This window comes from Colletotrichum godetiae (genome assembly GCF_030913485.1).
Source record: "Colletotrichum godetiae strain CBS 193.32 chromosome Unknown BDP55scaffold_120, whole genome shotgun sequence".
In the NCBI taxonomy this organism is placed as follows: domain Eukaryota; kingdom Fungi; phylum Ascomycota; class Sordariomycetes; order Glomerellales; family Glomerellaceae; genus Colletotrichum; species Colletotrichum godetiae.
In genome coordinates this window covers 12,460-30,192 of record NW_026851368.1, presented here as the reverse complement: position 1 = coordinate 30,192, position 17,733 = coordinate 12,460, and the positions used below count along the sequence as shown (strand labels likewise).

Here is a 17,733-nt window from a genome sequence, read left to right as displayed (position 1 = left end):
AAGATTTCGAATCTCAAGCCGCTGCCAACATTGTAACATGCTGAAACGACTAATAACCATGGTCGATGCACTTCAAACTCTTCCCGGGCTGGCAGAATTTAGAGCGACCATATGATCGGCCTCACAACACGTAGCCTCTCTGGATTGTTGTATCAAGTTTTCTACGGGTATCTCGCAAAGCAATAGCAATAAGAATGTCAGGAATATGAAATGCAAGAATGGAGATAATAGGGTAGTGGGAGGGAAGGAAGTCACTTGTGCGTTGGCCGGCGTAGTAAGGTATTCTGCCCCCCACTTTAAGTCCGAAAGCCCCACATATCTGCACCCGCGACCGCGACGAGCCACGGAGCGAAGGGACCCCACTCGGAGCGAGCTTACCGAGAGAGGTATAGCATGGAGTCCGGCAGATGGTCTACCCCACCTCACCGGCCCAAACGTCCATTCGCTTTATAGACGAGGGTGGTGGCTTGCAAAAGTCTCAATCCGGGCGGGCATGACGTGAGGTGACGGACGTTTGTTCGGCGGCGGGGGTGAACCTCCCGCTCGATCCCCTTCCTCCGCATGCAGTCTCGAGCTCAACCCTCGTAGAGTTAGGTTTGACAAAGTACCTTACGGACTGCACACCACAGACAGGGTGGGAGTTTCACGTATCTTTCAACTACACCTTCAATTCATTCATTTAGGCAGCGGGCTACGATGCCGAACCAGATATCTAAGCAGTGGTATAAGGACGAGTACCTCATTTCCACCGACCGGTCGTTAGTCGACCTAAACGCCGTGAACGATGCCTTTGACTCGGAGCTGCTGTGGTGGACGAAACGCGTGCCGGAAGTCGCTCTGAAGAGGCTGATAGATAACTCGCTCTGTCTCGGCGTGTACAAACTCCCACAGTCTACCGCCGACATTGCAGGTATGCCGACAGGACTTTCACCTAAAGCTCCTTTTCTAACCCTCACGCAGGAAAAAAAGGACCTGAGCTGATAGGCTTCGCCCGTATCGTGACGGATTACGCCACCATTGGCTATCTCGCAGACATATACGTTTTACCCTCGCACCAGGGTAAAGGGCTGGCGCCATGGCTGATGCAGTGCTTGAACGAGATATTGGACGAGTGGCCCGACTTGCGACGCTTCTTGCTCCTGACGTCCTCGCCGCAAGCGAGTAAGTTGTACGAGCAGGCCTTGGGGACAACTGAATGGGGTATGTCGCATTCAGGGAAGCTATATTTGCTTGAGAAGCGGGGGCCTGCGATGCCGAATGGTCCGTCGGATGAGGAGGATGAGGATTGAGCGCAGACCCGGGCGCGTTACTGAGAAGATTTTGTAATCATCATGCCTTGATTGACGTCTTGCCGTACGCTCCACCAGCAGCTTTTCTCAACTCAATCGCACGCTTGTACGGGGGTGCCGTCGGGGGTTGAACAGGGTCCAAGGAGACATGATCTTCGGGCAGTTGGTATGATGCATCAGAGTCGAACGCCGACAAGTCGCCGCATGCAATGAAGGGCGCAATCCATCGAATGTGTTTCTCGTGATCCGTTGTCTCATCCGTTTCGTCGTAGGCTTCCACCTCAACAGCCTGGCCGTCCCCTCTTGTCGCAGACGCCGTGGGAGCAGAGTCCCATTTTCCAGTCAGGGGGTTCTGCGTGAGCGCATCAGCAATAGCAGGCAGCTGGCTCCTTCTCTCCTCGACCATTTTTGGTAGCTCGTGGCCAACGCCAAGCGGGTTCTCGAGACTGGCCTGGAAACCGGCGGGGGGTTGGAAGTTGATGCAGACGATGAAGGCCTCAACACTGCTTGCACGGGAGGATCTTGGCTTCGCGACGATGACGGTCTCGAAGAAGATCTTGAGCTGTGCGTAGAGGAGGTCGACGTTGCGGCCGCGGAAGATCTTGGCGACAAACTTGCCGCCGGGCTTTAGTACACAAAGCGCGAGGTTGAGGGCGGCGAAGAGAAGCTGTGACTGGACGTAGATATCCAGGTCGTGGAGACCAGTAACGTCGGGGGCACCGTCGCTGATGACTAAGTCGACACGATGGCTAGCTTGCTGGCTCTTGTAGTTGGCGGCATCGTACTCGGGATCCAGGGCTTTGAGGAGCAGGGGCACAGTGGCGGGATGCGTGATGTCGGCACGCAATGTGATGATGCCAGGAAGAGGACTGATGGGCTGCAAATCGATGGACACAATCTTGACATCCTTGCGGGGTTGCGTTTCTTCAGGAGCAGTCTCGTTCCGGGTCTTCTCCTCTGATGTGGCAGATTCAGGGGTAGCGGGGAAAACGCCCAACATTTCCTGGCGAAACTTGGCCTCACGATCCTCCCATGCTGAACGGCCGAACTTCTCTCCCTTGATGAGAACACGGGACAGCACCTGAGACCAACTTCCAGGGGCAGCACACAAGTCAACGACTCTGGTTACGTTGGCGAACAGGTCAAACTCTACATCGCCATTAGCGTTCACAGCCAAACATCATGGGATGGCGGGGTAAAGTGAGTCACCTTCATCCAATTGCAACAGCTTGAAGGCACTGCGTGCACGCCAGCCTTGCTCCTTGGCCAGACGGTAGTAAGCATCGCGTTTATCCTTGGAAGACTTTCCCATATTGAAATGAGTGCAAATGAGAGAAAGGATTTATCGAGTGAGTGGTGATTTGGGATGGAAATGGCGGGGGAGGGGAAAATGCCAGCAATGATTTTTTTGGAGGGGTCGACGCCCGCTGTGGCCGCCAAAGAAAATTTGCTGCAGCGCTGTTCTCGTAGGGCTGAACTAAGGTGTGGTCTGTGCACTGGTCGACGTCCAGGGGTCCAGTCCGCCGGCCGAAGTATTTTCCGGGTCCGCCAAAAATTTCGAGCAGCGCAGTGCAGCGGCGCTCAATTCCTTGGGCGCAATGTGCATCGACCTTTTTCTTTTTTTTTTTTTTTTTTTTTTTAGTTGATGTGAAGAATACTCGCGGGGCATTTTCAGCGACAATCCTTTTTGCGCCCTCTGTATATATACGACACCAGGACCGCCAAGATGCAGCACAAGAGAAAGCAACAGCCTTCTGGGGCTGCCCAGAACCCCCAGAAGCGCCAAAAGTCTGCCGCCGGAAAGACTGCGGCCCCGAAGAAGCGCAAGGTCGCTGTCAGTGCTCTGCCATGGAAGGCGGTCGAGGTCCCCGAAATGTTTGAGGATGCCGAGGGCTTCTACGGCTTGGAGGTTATCGAGGGCGTTGATGTTGTCAAGCATGGCGAAAACGTCGAGTTTGTATGTCTTCCAGCTTATGCCCGCCTCCCTTTCTCCTTCAATGCGTTGCATGACTGACCAAAGACCAGGTTGCAGCTATTCCCTCTGGCGACGAGAAGGAGAACGACGAAGACGAGTTCGAAGGCTTCAGCGACTCTGAACCCGCGCCTACACAAGCCGATACAATAATGGAGGAGGCAGAGGCAGAGGCAGCACCAAAGGCAGAGACCAAGAAGACCAAGAAGGAGAAGAAGGCTGCTGCCAAGGCAGAACAAAAGGCCCAAAAGGTGGAAAAGACAGCGGACGAAAAACTTGCAGACAAAGCCGACGTGAAAGACGACGCTGCACACGCACCCGCAGCCGAACCCGAAGGCAAGAAGAAGAAGGAAAAGAAGCAGAAGAAGACTCAGCCCAAGCCGGAGGACGCCAAGCTTGAAAGCAACGTCTTCAAGGCACTCGAGGAAGCTGAAGAGGCCGAGGAGGATATCGACATGACCCCCTGGGTGGACCTTGGTCTCTCCCCCGCGCTGGTTGCGGCCATTGCCAAGTTGAAGTTTGCGAAGCCATCAAAGATTCAAAGCTCGTCGATACCCGAAATCCTCGCTGGCCACGACGTCATTGGCAAGGCCTCTACGGGTTCCGGTAAGACGTTGGCGTTTTCGATTCCCATCGTGGAGGAGTGGCTCGAAAAGTTTGAGGGAAAGGAGGACGAGAAGAAACCGGATAATACCCCTTTCGCGCTCATCCTTTCGCCGACGAGAGAATTGGCTCATCAAATCACCAACCACATCAAGAACCTTTGCGCCGGTTTGCCTCAGGCGCCATTCGTTTGCTCGGTGACGGGAGGTCTGTCAGTCTTCAAGCAGCAGAGACAACTAGCCAAGGCGGATATCGTCATTGGTACGCCGGGTCGTCTGTGGGAGGTCCTTAGCTCGAGCACGGAGCTGCTGAAGGGGTTCAGGGAGATCAGGTACCTTGTGGTCGATGAGGCTGACAGACTTTTGAGCGAGGGACATTTCAAGGAGGCGGGAGAGATCCTCGACGCTCTCGACCGAGAGGTTGTGGACGAGGATGACGAGGATGAGAAGGAGCTTTCGGAACGGCAGACACTCGTCTTCTCTGCCACGTTCCACCAGGGACTGCAACAAAAGCTGGCCGGCAAGGGCAAATGGGGTCTCATGTCCGAGACGGAGAACATGGAGTATCTGCTGAAGAAGCTCAACTTCCGCGAGGAGAAGCCAAAGTTTATCGACGCCAACCCCGCGAAGCAGATGGCTGCCGGTCTCAAGGAGGGTCTTATTGAGTGCGGTGCCATGGAAAAGGTAAGATAGCATCGCCCTCCCAGACTATCCCAAACAACCGAAACTAACGCTGTTCCAGGATCTCTACCTCTACACGATCCTCCTCCTCAACCCCAACCGCCGCACTCTGGTCTTCACAAACTCAATCAGCGCCGTCCGCCGTCTCACTCCCATGCTCCAAAACCTCAACCTCAACGCCATGGGCCTCCACTCCCAAATGGCTCAAAAGGCTCGTCTCCGCTCCGTCGAAAAGTTCACAGCCACGAAAGCAAACACCACATCCGTCCTCATCGCCACCGACGTCGCCGCCCGCGGTCTCGATATCCCCGGCATCGACCAGGTCGTGCACTATCACGTCCCCCGCGCCGCCGACATGTACGTTCACCGTTCCGGTCGTACCGCGCGTGCAGAGAAGACGGGTCTGAGTATCATTCTCTGCGGACCGGAGGAGGTCGTGCCAACGCGCAGACTCGCGGCCAAGGTACACGAGAAGCACTCGAGTAAGAAGAAGTACTTTATGCGGACCATTGATATCGACCGCCGCATCGCGTCCCGCCTCAAGCCTAGGCTCGACCTGGCGAAGAAGCTCACCGACGCGACGCTCGCCAAGGAGAAGGGCACAAAGGACGAGGACTGGGTCAAGGCTGCTGCCGAGGAGCTCGGTGTAGAGTATGACAGCGACGAGCTGGAGAAGGCGGGGACGTGGACGGGTCGTGGAAGTCAGCGGAAGAAGAAGCAACAGGAGGATAAGAACATTAGCAAAGCGGAGATGGGGGCGATGAGGGCGCAGCTTCGCGAGTTACTATCGAAACGCGTCAATGCTGGTGTCAGTGAAAAGTACATCACGTCGGGCAATCTCGATATTGAGGAGCTGTTGCGAGGCGGTACAGGAGATTTCCTGGGCAAGGTTGACGGCCTGGACTTGGAGGATATGTAGGATGGATTGCGTCACGCATTCACAAAAGACAATACCATTCGATTTCAATCGTGCAATCAAAGCTTTTCATTGTTCTTGAGCGACACATTCGGCTCAATACCACGACCAATTATTATATCCGTAGCGGAATTCTGTAACCGTAATCGTAAACCGTGTCTATGATCGTGACCGTCCTATTATAAACGAAAACATCCCATAACCACAACCATATCCGTATTCGTGAACTGGGCTCGCCGGCCCTCATCACAGAAGTTTAATACAACAGAAAAAATGTGTTCGCACTGAACAATAAAGACTCGAAGCTCACGGCCTACTCGCTCACTTCTCCATCGCCTCCGAAGGGCCCGCCTCGCTCTTCCGGGGCTGTTCAGACTTTCTTCTGTTGGGCAGTGGCTTCATCGGTCGCATCATCTTCGCGCCGCTTCCCTGCGCGCTTTCCGGCTTCTTCGCGGGAGTTGGTCCGAGTGAGAGAGGGTGCTTGCCGTCTCCAATCTGCTGCAAGATTGTTGCCACGCTCCCGACCTGAAGGGCATTGAGTTTGGGGCGAGAGTTGGGGTCCTGGAGTTGACCCTCGAGATCTCTGACTCTCGAGACCAAGAGCGTGATGTCCTCGCGGCCCCTCTTCGCCTTATCGCGTAATCTGGTATTGCCCGCACAGCTCTCAGCGTACTGCGATGCCAGCTTTTCAATCGTGGCCTTCCTTTCGTCGAGCTTGGTTTGCTTTCTCTGAAGTTCAGTCTCGTGGGTTTTCTTGAGAAGTTCCAAGATACCGTCCTTGTTGGATAACTCCTGCGTCTTGCCTTTCTTCGCCAAGTTGGCCTTAAGCAGCTGTTCATTGGCAAACTTCTTCATCTCAGTCGTCAACTTGGTGTTCTCGTTCACTAGACGTTGCACTTTCACGCTCAAACGTTCGGTCTCGGCGCAGAAATCATCCCTGGCTACTTTCAAGTCGGCGATGGTGTGTAAGGCAGCCTTCTCGGCTTGTAAGGCATTCAGCAGCTTCTCTTGCTCTTCTTCAAGCTCTTGTGTGAATCCGTAGACGTCTTCTTCTGCCTGCGTGGTTTCGTCGCGGGCCTTACGCAGATCGAAACTCAACTGGGTCATTTGCGCCGCCTTTGCTTGCAAAGCCACCATCGCTTCTTCCTCTACGACCCGGGCCTTCTGCGTCGCGGCGTCCTTCTCTTGCTGTAATATGGCAATCTGAGAGTTCTGGTTCGTCAATTGCTCCACTTGCTGTTGAAAATACTCCTTCTCGAGGCGCATTTGCTCCGCCTCTTGTTGCATCAGGGCGATCTGAGGGCTTTGGGCAGCCGTTTGCTCCACCTGATGCTTGAGATTATCGTTCTCCTGGCGCATGTGCTCGGTTTCGTCGCGAAGGTCAGCGACCACCCTCTCAGCCTCCGCCTTGAAGCCTGCGGCTTCTTGGATCTGGGCGCCTTGCGACTCAATGGTCGACTTGGCTTCAGCCTTAACATTGGCCAACTCTGTCTGAAGCGCGACAATGGTTGCCAACGTTGATGTCTTAGTATCTTGCTGAGCGACTTGCCATTCCGTGGCAGCCGTTGCTTGGGCTTGGTTCCTGATCAATTCCACGCGAAGCTCGGCAATGGTCGTCAACAAGCCGTACTCGGTATTCTGGCTCTCAGCCTTGAGATCGTCCATCTGTGTCTTTATGATGAAACGCTCGAATGCGGCCGAGGTCGCTGATGTGCGGTTGAGAGAAAGCTTGGCCTGAGTTGCTGCTAACTCTGCCTGGGTCGTGACGAGCTGATCCTCGAGGTTATTGAGGAGTACTTCGTTTCGGTCTGTGACGATGAGAGCCGACTGCTGTGTTGTCTCGAGAGTAGCCTCCATCTCTTCAGTCTGGGTTCCTACCGCCAACAGCTCTACCCGAGGGGGATTGTCTTGCTTTCGCTGGAGTGCCTTGATTTCAGTACGCAGCACGCCAATCTGGTCTTCCTTGTGCAGGGCGTATTGTCGGAACTTCGCCTTCTGGGATTCGATCTCCCCTCTAAGGTATTTCTCATGTGAGTGGGATGCCTTCCGACAGACGTCGGCGTCGTGGGCCTTCACTTTCTCGTCCTCCACCTCTGCTTCAAGTCTTGCGATGGTAGCTCCGTCTGTCTCATGTGCAAGAACTCTCGCCTGGGCTTTTCGGAGATTGTTTTCGGCCCTTTCAACCCGAGACTGCTCCCCAATGAGATTGTATTGGAGGTCCAAGATCTGCTGATCAAGCTGGCACCATTCCGATGCGTAGGAGTTGTTTTGCTGCAATGACTTCGTAAGGCGCTCCTCAACATTGTCGCACACCTCCCGTTGACGGTAGCATCTGTTGATATCTGCTTCCGTTGGTGTATGACTTCTTTGTTCAGTTGGCTGCTCGATAGCGTGTCGGAGGACAACTTGCTGCTTGCCTGCATTCGAGGCAGGCTGGCGAGATGTAAAGACTCGGCGCAGGTCATCACACAGGCTCATGACAGCCGCTTTGAGTCCCCAGATAACTTCCAACATGACAGCACCCACGCTAGCCAAGACTCCGAGGACGTGATTTCCGATCAGTGGATGAACATAGAGGAGTATGAGCACGATGAAGAGAAGGCATCCGATGCTTTTGGGGTTGAATAGGTCGTTCTCGCGAGAGAGCTGGTAGATTAGGCTGCCGACATAGCTCAGGGCCATGAGAATAGCCATGATGCCGGCAAAGACAAAAGCGACGATGAACGGGTCGATCATGATGTTTGGTCAGCGTCCGCTGGAGGAGGATTCGGGTGCGACGTTCTTGGAATACTCTCGCTGGGTGGTGGAAGAAGGATGAGTGAGGAGTGAGATGAGAATGAGAATGAGGATAGGATGAGGGAGAAAGGGCGACTCTCTGATGACGATTGGTCGTCTGTAAAATACTTTGGCGAATAGAAGTTTTTGCGAAAGTTGGGAATTCTGTCGTGAAGCTCTGCCGACGAAGGGTTGAGAGGAAGAGAAAATCGGAGGGATGGACGAGTTAGATGAGAGGGTGAGTGAGAAACGAGGATGAAAATACGGACGGTTGGAAAGGTAAGGAAAGCGCTGATGGGGAAACTGCTGCTGAGGGAAGGTGCGTCGAGAGGAAGGCGCGAAAAGGTGAGGCAAGTACAAATCAACGGAGCAATTGGAAATTTTGCAGGGTGGAGGGCTTCGGCACGACCTTATTCACCTTTTACCTACTTGAGTGAGGTTATATATTGAGATCTTGAATATCACAGGTTTCTTTATCAAGCGCAGCTGCCTTGTTCTGCATCTTCCTACCTTTCCATACAATGAGTTGGGCATACAAAGGGGGTGAGCTGAAAGAGAAATGAGTTCACTCTTTGCTGACCAAACCCCTTTGACACGAGCTGTTGTGGTTCAAGGCGTCAGTCCACATTTAGACTCAATCATCAGACATGTATTTCTTAGGTCGAGGACGATGTTAGTTGCGAGACCTAAGGGATATTATACGATCTAAAGTGCGTCCGACGTCGGGTCAGAACTTCCACCACAAAGCTCTAATATCTTGGGCTTAGCACACAAATACAACACAACATAAGAAACTGATCTCTGATGAGTGGGACTGTTGAGGTCGAGGAATGTTGTGTATGCTCGGCTTTCTCTTCTGTGGGACTCTAATCTCGTGATATCGGACGCCTAGCCTCACCGAGGCTTTACCGATCGCTCACCGAAGTCTCCACCTTTGAGTGCAAAACGTCTTCGCTCCGCCAGGCTCGACGGATATCAGAGTATTCCGTATTTCCAAAAAAGAGTAATAGATAGTGTCGAGGTTTTGAGAAGGTGCCTTGTGGTGGTATGCGATTTCGGCTTCTGATTCGTGGTGGTGGGCCAGCTTTGGAGGGCAGTCGGGGAGCCCCTGATGAGTATCATTTAATGGGGAGGCCGCAAGGCAGCAACACTCTTCGTCTACGTAGAGTATCCATGATCGGAAAGTTGCAACATCAATTACGCCATCATTATCCACAACTTGGTTGCATTGGCGAGGTAAAGTAAACAGCATCAGCAGGTCTGCTTACAAGGTTGTTTCGAAGCTTTCATCACTCATTCTCGGTCCATCTGGCTCCCATAAGCACTCAATTAACAGACTCACTAGAACTTTTGGTTGCAATCTCCAATCCTTCTCTGTTCAAATCATTCATATCTGGTATCAAGTGGTGCTAACTCATAAATATTAATAGAGCAAATCTTCGTCCGAGGCCAGCCTGGGTGCCCATCACCTATCGGTTTCGTGATCTCATCTGTGACCCTCCTTGAGCGAGTCGAGCTCTATTGAGCTTTCTCCTTCGCTGAGTCCTGTTAATCTTTCGTGCCGCACTCTCACTTCTTCAGTCTTGATGATGCCGTTCATGCCTGGGAGCGGCGATGCTTGGCCGCCTTCCGCCTCCTGAAGGGCTTCCTGCGACTCTTGCCATCCTCCGGTGGACATGACAACAACAGAGTTTCGACCATATTGTGAGCCTGGGCCATATCTCTTCGTCGACCTAACCTCCTTTCTTGTTCCTGTTTCGAGCGCATGCGACTGTGACTTGTTTCGCGCATAACTTCGTTGAGTTGACTTGAGCTCTCGGTACAGCATTCTCCTACTTAACGTCAGACCCAAGATACGACAGACGCGATCAAGGGGAAGATAACTTACAAGACTGGAATAGATACTGCCATGATAGATGCAGCAGGCTCTGTCAACGTCCAGATTGTCAAGTCGACGCGTTCGTATGTGATGTCTGGGCTGGTCATGTGAACCACCAGCACAGCTTTCACGATGCCGCATATTCCGGCACTGAGTTCATTGTTAGTCTACCGCAAAGTGGTCAAGGGGATTCCGAGAATCTTACATGGCACCCAAGCTCATCGCTACAGCGACACCAAGCCTTTCACGACGTCGCATCGTTGCGCCCATGAGAATCGGCCAGGGGAGGAATGCCAAGACGAAATCGAGAATGGCGGAGTAATCTGGAAGCATGTGAGCATGCAAGCCTCAAGAGAACAATACTTTGTGGCAGTCTTACAGGCAGCAAACAACTGGAATTTAACAAGTTTCTTCTTGTCCCAGCAGCTCCCAGGCACGCTGCTATCCCATACTCGTTGCAACGGCGTGCATTTGGCAAACCCAAAGATCCACACTAAGTTCATCGAGATGTTGATGGAAACAATGATGAAGATCAGGAAGTGCTTCAACCATTGGTTCGTGACGATCCGGTACAACGTCAGGGCAAATGAGCTTTTGCTCGTCGTCGTTGCGATGATTCCGAACGTGGCGACGAGGATTGTGTTGAGGTTAATAAGCTTGAGGTCATCGCTGCTGATTGTATCGATATGGCGTCCGAATCCCAGAGAGACGATGTAGGAATTAATCGAGATGGATATCACCAGTGACACCTGCAACCATGAGTTAGGGGCGCAGGAAAATAATGACGGTCTTTCTTCACATACCATTGACACAATCAAGAGGTGGTCATCCCACCATAAACCACGTCCACGCCATAGCTTGCAATAGATACGCAATGAGAGGAGCGTAGCGCTAGCGACACAGAGAGACCATGTTACGGCGAGGAGTCTGGTGCCTCTGTTGTCAACCATCGTCAACCTCACGACACGCGCACAGTGCCACGAGATACGATAGAAGACGTCGTAAGAAACAAGCACGGGAGTCAATCAGTGGATCCCCGGGAATTCTGCTCAAAAATCGGTCGAAGCCAGCGCCCGCGCGGTAAGGTGCATCACTCCCTCATATTATACATCGGCATCGCACATGATGAAATCTAAGATCAGCGTCCTTAACAAGGGGGCCCCAGGTACCAGAAAGCCTCCTACCCTCCATGAAGAGTCCTTAGTTTCGGGGAGTGCAACCGACTTTTCACGCTATGTGCCCCCCCTCGAAACCGGCGCGAGTATTGCCTGTGTCGGCGATAGGATTTTTCCCCCTACAGAGGGAGAGGCAGGGAGGGAGACGGAGTTCGGACGAAGTCCCGCCACCTGCCCCTAGGGATACCTCATCACGGACAGGCGAAAGACAGGTCAGGCTTCGGCCGGTGCACGACGTATATCACGGCGGGCGGAAGCGGAAGATTTGGGTTCGCAATTCGTACTCGCAGTTCGTACGAAAGTCGAGGCCAGCCGCCAACACGCGCGATGCTGGGACCAACGTATGATTTCTGCAACTACGGATACATTACTCAAACGGAACTGCTGGATCGCTGAGCCAAGTTCGTTTTGCGTCTGAAAATCCGGGAGGTACGGATGCAAGGGAGCTAAAAGCCTGACTAGAGTCAACGGCTCACCACTGACGCTGTGGCTGTTGGTTGCAACCACACTTGTCTTGGAATGATCTGATGGGAACATGAAGTTGGTTACCAATGAGTGCTTAAACAGTAAGGTAGGACTGGAACGTTCACATGGGCTTCTTTGGGTCGGGGTCCATCAATCGGAGATTCAGCCATGCTCCAACAGCGTCTCCGCATACAGACCACGTTCTCTTCTAGAGACGCATAAAGGGTCCACTGGCATCACGCAACTGTAATCACTGAAATTGTAGTGTGCGTGGTCTCGTTAACTCATTCTGCTACCAAAGTTCCTTTAGCCCTGCCAGGCCGGCCCAGCGATGCCGGGGCAGCTGAGGAATGTTCCCACTTCACAACTCAGGATGGCTGGGGTACTGGGTCTCTAGTGCCGAACTCTAATCCTGGGGCTTGAGCGGAGAGATCCCATTCGTGCGCCAGCGATTTTCCCCAGGATTATAGCCGATGGTCAATATTACATATCTCGTTTAAACAGGACTCTTATGGACTTTCCGGGGCTCTAGAAGAGACTAAGAGAGTCTGCTAACCAACACGACATTGGCTGCGCCGTTACTGCGCAGTAGCGTGGTCTCACCATCGATTCTGCTAACCACAATGAGGCATGCTTCTCCGATGTTCCGCCAAGTCTTTGGGGGCAACGGCAACACGGACGGTTACCAACTTCGGCTTCAATCTGCGGGGGATACTGGGCATCAGGCCACAACCCGTCGAACCCGTGATGGATGAATCCTCGGCCGAGAGATCGATAGGCATGCCTCGCCATGCTCTCGCCATGCGACACCAGGATGAACTTACGTAGTAGTATCTGATCGAGCCCCCTGAGCCGAAGCACGCAAATCGTGTTGGAGGGTTGCCAAGTGCCATCTGCAGGGGCAATGAGACGGTACGGACTTCTTGTATGTGTCATCGTAATCTAAGGTAATAGACTACGTAGTAAGTCTGCTAGGGATGATCGGCAGAGCCTTGGAAGAGCCGGTGATTATTTTCCAAAACGGCTCTTAGTTCAGAGTCGTCGTAGTCCAATATTCCGGGCAGTGCAGGGACTAAGTAGCCCTCTTTACGGAAATTTCTTTTTACGCCAGCAGACGTTGAGGCAATTTCTAGACGATATGTCATGATTGGTTCCCGAGTAGCGTCAACGGGCGTGATCAAAATCTCCCTACCTGAACCTCTGTGCGACTGACATGAGACACGCGGGTGTTAGCCTCCCTTTCCTTCTACACCGCATTCTAGAAGCTGCACTTTCTTCGCCCGTTGAGCCTTGCCTGCCATGCGTTCCCACGCGATTAGAGTTCTTCTGGCGTTTTCGTCGTGCTTGGGCGTGTCCGAGTCCTCCTCGCCCGGCTATTGGGGTCCTCGTCCCAAGCCCACGCCGCCTGGACCTCCTGCTGTGCACCTCTCAGACGGAACTTACGTCGGAGTGCGGAACCAGCAGTATGCGCAGGACCTCTTCCTTGGTATCCCGTATGCACAACCACCCGTTGGCCCTCTCCGGTTCGCTGCTCCCCAGCCGCTCAACGAGACGTTCGAGGGGACTCGATCAGCTTCCGAATATGGCTGGATGTGCATTGGATATGGCTCTGATACTGCCAACTTGGGAAACCCCGTTTCTGAGGACTGCTTGACCATCAACGTTGTGCGTCCGGCCGGCGTCCAGCCAGGGGATGATCTGCCCGTTGGAGTTTGGGTTCATGGCGGCGTAAGTTTCTGCCAAGTGTAAGACAATCTTTACCTGGTACTTTTGCTGACTTTGTCGAAACAGAGTTATGTAAACGGAGGCTCGCGCGACCCGAGGTACAACCTCAGCTACATTGTCGATCAATCCGTCAAGGAGGGAAAGCCTATTGTGGCTGCATCCATCAACTACCGAGTTTCGTATTGGGGCTTCCTCTTTAGCAACGAGCTGCAAGACGCTGGTGCTGGCAACATTGGTCTCCGCGACCAGCGTCTCTCTTTAGAATGGCTCCAGCAGAACATTGGCGCCTTTGGCGGCAGCGCTGATAAGGTCACCATCTGGGGAGAGTCTGCCGGTGCTCGTTCCTTGGGCATGCAGCTCGTCGCCTACGATGGACAATACAACAACTTGTTCCGCAGCGCCATCCTCGAGAGTGGCAGTCCCATCGCGAGGTTCGCCGACGCCGACGACTGGCAGCCGTGGTTCAATGCTCTCGTTGACAAGACGGGCTGTACCGATGCCGCCGACAAGCTGAGCTGCTTGCGAGGACTTCCCTGGCAGACCATCAACGCCATCTACAACGGCACCAATCCGTTGAGCGTCACACCGCCCACCATCAGCGCTGTGATTGACGGCGACTTCATCACGGCTCAGGGATCCGAGCTCTTAGGTGCTGGCAAGTTTGCACACGTCCCCCTTCTGCTCGGTAACAACTTCGATGAGGGTACCGCATATGCAAAGCAGGGCATCAACACCACCGAGCAGTTCCAGGCCTGGCTTACTGCCCTTCAGCTGGACAGCGAACAGGTTGCCGCCATCTCGGAGCTCTACCCTGACGACCCTGATGTTGGCATTCCCGTTTCTCAAGTTGGCCGACCTGCTGCCTATCCATTCGGTCTCCAATGGAAGCGAGCAGCTGCCTTTGCTGGTGACTACCAACAGCACAGCGGCCGGAGACTCCTGGCCAGCACGTACGCTGGTGCTGGACTGTCCGTCTACTCTTACCTGTGGAACGTCTACGTCAACGGTCTTGCGGCTGTCTACGGAGCGACGCATTTCCAAGAGGTCGCGTTCGTGTTCAACAACGTGAATGGTGTTGGCTATGCTACCAATCCCTTTGCAGGAAAGCCAGAGACCTTTGTCGAGCTGGCGGATCTCATGAGCAAGATGTGGGTTGCCTTCATTCACGACACCGATCCCAATGTCTGCAGCGGCCCCAAGACAGGCCCTACGTGGCCACTGTACACGATTGATGAGCACAACAACATCGTCTTTGATGTAAATCGCACGGGCCTAGCCTATGTCGAAGAGGATAATTACAGGGCGACAGAGATTGAGTATCTGTTGGAGAACGTCTTCGTGTAATGCTGACGTCGCTATTGACTCATCCACATGACCGAAGCTTACAGCCTTTCTCAAGTCTTCCCTACCTGAAATGCTTGGATTAATAATACTAGCTCAATCATTCTGCCTTAGCTTTTGTAATAGAAACACTTTATCTTGTTGACCTATTTATCCCAGAGCCATCAGCTGTGTCTTCCTGCATTACCATCGTTTCAAGCAACACCTTTTCGAGAGGATCTTCCAGCTTCTTCAGGTGCCCACCCGCTCATTGGGCAGTATTCAAGGAAATGCTCGGGATAATCCGGAGAGTTTCTTCAAGCGAGTCCAAACCGGTTGCGTTTGGCGGCAACGCAGAGTGTTTAAGGTTCATTTATATTAATATCTGCCTCTTGATCAATGCAGACCTAGCCGTTGCTCTGCAGGCTCCGGCTCAGTGACTGCTTGTGCCAAGACTCGAACCCGCTTCTCATCATAATCCCAGCGTTAATCTTGCCGGCTTATGAATCACCCCGATCGTGAACCGAATATGCCACACTACCAGCCACACCACTGCAGGGTGGCGGCGTAAAATAGACAAGGTATCGCCAGGGATGGGTGGGTGATTTCAAGTTTGGGCTGGCCATGGGATATGCAAGAACTCATGGAACATTACATGAGCTTATCAGGATCTACTTACGCTGAGGAAGAGATCCTTAATGTGCGGTCTCTACCGCTGTGTCAGCAGGACATGTACATGTACTCAACCATATCAACTGAAAACAGTCGACAGGAAGGAATTCGGGCCGAAGATAGCTGCCGGGGCTGCATCGTCGTCAACTGATCTGTTTGGGACCCTGTTGACTCCTCGATCTCCACAGAGGTTGTGGCCGTTTGTTGAGTTAAGAACTTTGTGTGGCAAAGGCTAACACTCTCAGCCGCCTTCAGCCATCGCTTTGAATGTTCGACTACCTTTGGAGTCTAGAACATCCGAGGGCTGTGATTCAAGGCCTCGCCCAAGATTTTGCAGACCTTTTCAGAACGCAGCCCGATACCTTCCCACCTTCATGTCTCCAGTCCAAGTTCTTTGACTTACAATCAGTGGTGTATAATCTTTACGGTCATCTCTTTGAAACAGCCGATGTTGTTTATTTAGCGTCATTGAGATGGAGAGTAGACCAATTAAGCTCCTCGCTTGGAGTATGAATAAGCCTTGCGCCTCATCAGTCTAGACCCAGGCGATGGCTTGCCAGGCTTCCTGCTTTCGTCGCCAGCCTCGGCCATGAGGGTACCGTGATCTGATATGGAGAGGTCGTGTTCAGATGGCGTGGCGCCCCTATTGAGCTCAGGTCTGGTGTGAGCCGTCTCGAGACCTCTATAGGTATGGAACTGCGCACCACTCTGAGCATACATGTATATAATCTCTAGATGATCTATCCCCGAGCAGGTTGAATTGTTAAAGGAACTTACGAAGAAATACCCGTGATAACTTTGACCATGTACGGCATCCAATCAACAGTCCTTGGGAGGTCGAGAGATTCTTCTGCTTCACCGATCAAAATGGCATCGTCGAGGAAATCGGCTGGGTTCGAGAGGAGAATGAGCTGCTTCTCCGCCAACAACATCAGCAAAGCCGCCCCTTTCATGATGGCGTTGGACCAGCAGCTATATCAACCTTACAGTCCACGGACGCTTCTGATTATGACGCCCTCGCAGAAAGACGAGGCATTTCACGTCGCCAAGCGGGAGCTAGACGGCAACCCTGACGACGAGTCCGACGTTGACAACTACTTCGAAATGCCGTACGATGCCAACGAAACCCGAGCGGCGCGGTCCCCGGAAATTATGGAGGAGGAAGAAAACGAACCCGAAATAACTCAACGAGAAAGGGACGTCGAAAAGGCATGCACTTTTCTAGAAGGTTTCATCGAGGACCGATGGGAATCGCAGTTGCAGTCAGGATACATCAAGATCGTCTGCGACTTGACCTTGGGTGAGATCAAAGAGCTTGGCCGACTACGCAGGGCAGAAGGCACTAGAGAATGCCGAAAGCTCGTCACTGCTCCAGTAATTCACGATGCCATTGGCCATGCTCTTTGGCTTGAGATGGCAAACGAGGTTGCTGGTCACGAGACGACGACACAACTCGTCAATACGAACCTGGCCGCAATGGCAAGGAAGGAGGATACAACAAGACCTTCCACCATCAAGTGGTCGAGCGAGCAGGAGGTGGTCGAACGCAGAGCAAGATCGATGAGGAGGCGAGCTACGGACAGCGAAGTGTCTACTGAGCCGATGGCTTCCTTGAGTCACTCAGTCCCGCCCACCACGGATCGTGTAAGGCGAAAGAGCGAAATGCCGACGCTTCGGCCCAATCAGATCATATGTACGACTTACGGTAGCCGTGCGATGCCCGACTACAAGTCCGACGAAGAAGATGGTCGTACCGACGAGGACAAGGACGAAGGCGCGGACTGGAACACCCCGCAAGAGAATGGCGACACTGAGGTACAGGAGACCAATGGCACGGAGAGGCAAGTGAAAAAGCGGAGCAGCATTTCCAGGCGATTGTCCCTCAAGGTGAACCGGACTCTAACAAAGTTCGGTGAGGGCCTCGCGCCTGGCTACATGTACGCCGGTGGCGCGGGCGGCCGGGTGCTCAGCTGAGTGGCAAGAGGAGGGAGGCTCTGCCATAGTAAAGTGTTTGACCGGGCTCATCTGTGATACGCAGGACACCATCGTTCTGGAAGAATGGAAGGTGGCAAAAGTCAGTTGGCATGGATCGATGCCATCAATGATTACCTTTTGTACAGATCGTAATCCAAGAAGCAAGGTAGGTGGAGGAGGATACCCAGAATAATACCATCGTGGTGGAACGAAGAGACTCTTGTATCTAGGAACCTGGATAGTCTGTCGAAGAGTGAGTAATCTATTTGGTTGCGGTTGTGCATGACT

At 53.1% G+C, this 17,733-nt stretch overlaps 7 protein-coding genes across 7 annotated transcripts; 4 read left to right on the top strand and 3 right to left on the bottom strand.

Annotated features, from left to right (window-relative positions):
- Positions 1 to 696: 696 nt before the first annotated feature.
- BDP55DRAFT_568599 (acetyltransferase) lies at positions 697 to 1,289 on the top strand (the record flags this gene model as incomplete). The annotated part of the gene is made up of 2 exons (XM_060570697.1): positions 697 to 910; positions 961 to 1,289. The coding sequence occupies 2 exons, from the start codon at positions 697 to 699 to the stop codon at positions 1,287 to 1,289; spliced, it is 543 nt and encodes a 180-aa protein (XP_060421566.1).
- Positions 1,290 to 1,329: 40 nt separating this feature from the next.
- Positions 1,330 to 2,601, bottom strand: BDP55DRAFT_639317 (uridine-2'-O--methyltransferase TRM7; the record flags this gene model as incomplete). The annotated part of the gene is made up of 2 exons (XM_060573235.1): positions 1,330 to 2,438; positions 2,499 to 2,601. 2 exons carry the CDS (start codon positions 2,599 to 2,601, stop codon positions 1,330 to 1,332), a joined length of 1,212 nt encoding a protein of 403 aa, XP_060421565.1.
- Positions 2,602 to 3,015: 414 nt separating this feature from the next.
- BDP55DRAFT_735415 (DEAD/DEAH box helicase) lies at positions 3,016 to 5,463 on the top strand (the record flags this gene model as incomplete). The annotated part of the gene is made up of 3 exons (XM_060580319.1): positions 3,016 to 3,246; positions 3,315 to 4,547; positions 4,606 to 5,463. 3 exons carry the CDS (start codon positions 3,016 to 3,018, stop codon positions 5,461 to 5,463), a joined length of 2,322 nt encoding a protein of 773 aa, XP_060421564.1.
- A 318-nt stretch (positions 5,464 to 5,781) lies between these two features.
- BDP55DRAFT_639315 (uncharacterized protein) lies at positions 5,782 to 8,196 on the bottom strand (the record flags this gene model as incomplete). Its single annotated transcript, XM_060573234.1, has 1 exon — positions 5,782 to 8,196. The coding sequence occupies one exon, from the start codon at positions 8,194 to 8,196 to the stop codon at positions 5,782 to 5,784; it is 2,415 nt and encodes an 804-aa protein (XP_060421563.1).
- Positions 8,197 to 9,604: 1,408 nt separating this feature from the next.
- BDP55DRAFT_68298 (uncharacterized protein) lies at positions 9,605 to 11,283 on the bottom strand. Its single transcript, XM_060576301.1, has 5 exons — positions 10,918 to 11,283; positions 10,494 to 10,863; positions 10,320 to 10,437; positions 10,124 to 10,264; positions 9,605 to 10,064 (listed from the first exon to the last, which is right to left on the bottom strand). The coding sequence occupies exons 1-5, from the start codon at positions 11,062 to 11,064 to the stop codon at positions 9,722 to 9,724; spliced, it is 1,119 nt and encodes a 372-aa protein (XP_060421562.1). The 5' UTR covers positions 11,065 to 11,283; the 3' UTR covers positions 9,605 to 9,721.
- A 1,524-nt stretch (positions 11,284 to 12,807) lies between these two features.
- Positions 12,808 to 15,113, top strand: BDP55DRAFT_68179 (carboxylesterase). Its single transcript, XM_060576223.1, has 2 exons — positions 12,808 to 13,482; positions 13,546 to 15,113. The coding sequence occupies exons 1-2, from the start codon at positions 13,054 to 13,056 to the stop codon at positions 14,821 to 14,823; spliced, it is 1,707 nt and encodes a 568-aa protein (XP_060421561.1). The 5' UTR covers positions 12,808 to 13,053; the 3' UTR covers positions 14,824 to 15,113.
- A 1,264-nt stretch (positions 15,114 to 16,377) lies between these two features.
- On the top strand, positions 16,378 to 17,445 carry BDP55DRAFT_568618 (uncharacterized protein; the record flags this gene model as incomplete). Its single annotated transcript, XM_060570700.1, has 1 exon — positions 16,378 to 17,445. The coding sequence occupies one exon, from the start codon at positions 16,378 to 16,380 to the stop codon at positions 17,443 to 17,445; it is 1,068 nt and encodes a 355-aa protein (XP_060421560.1).
- Positions 17,446 to 17,733: the final 288 nt, after the last annotated feature.

Coding starts and splice junctions, on each gene's coding strand:
- BDP55DRAFT_68298 (XM_060576301.1), bottom strand. CDS start 11,064: ATGGTTGACAACAGAGGCACCAGACTCCTCGCCGTAACATGGTCTCTC. Junction 10,265..10,319: donor GCGATGAGCTTGGGTGCCAT/GTAAGATTCTCG, acceptor CAATGAACTCAG/TGCCGGAATATGCGGCATCG. Junction 10,065..10,123: donor GCAGTATCTATTCCAGTCTT/GTAAGTTATCTT, acceptor GTTAAGTAGGAG/AATGCTGTACCGAGAGCTCA.
- BDP55DRAFT_68179 (XM_060576223.1), top strand. CDS start 13,054: ATGCGTTCCCACGCGATTAGAGTTCTTCTGGCGTTTTCGTCGTGCTTG. Junction 13,483..13,545: donor GAGTTTGGGTTCATGGCGGC/GTAAGTTTCTGC, acceptor TTGTCGAAACAG/AGTTATGTAAACGGAGGCTC.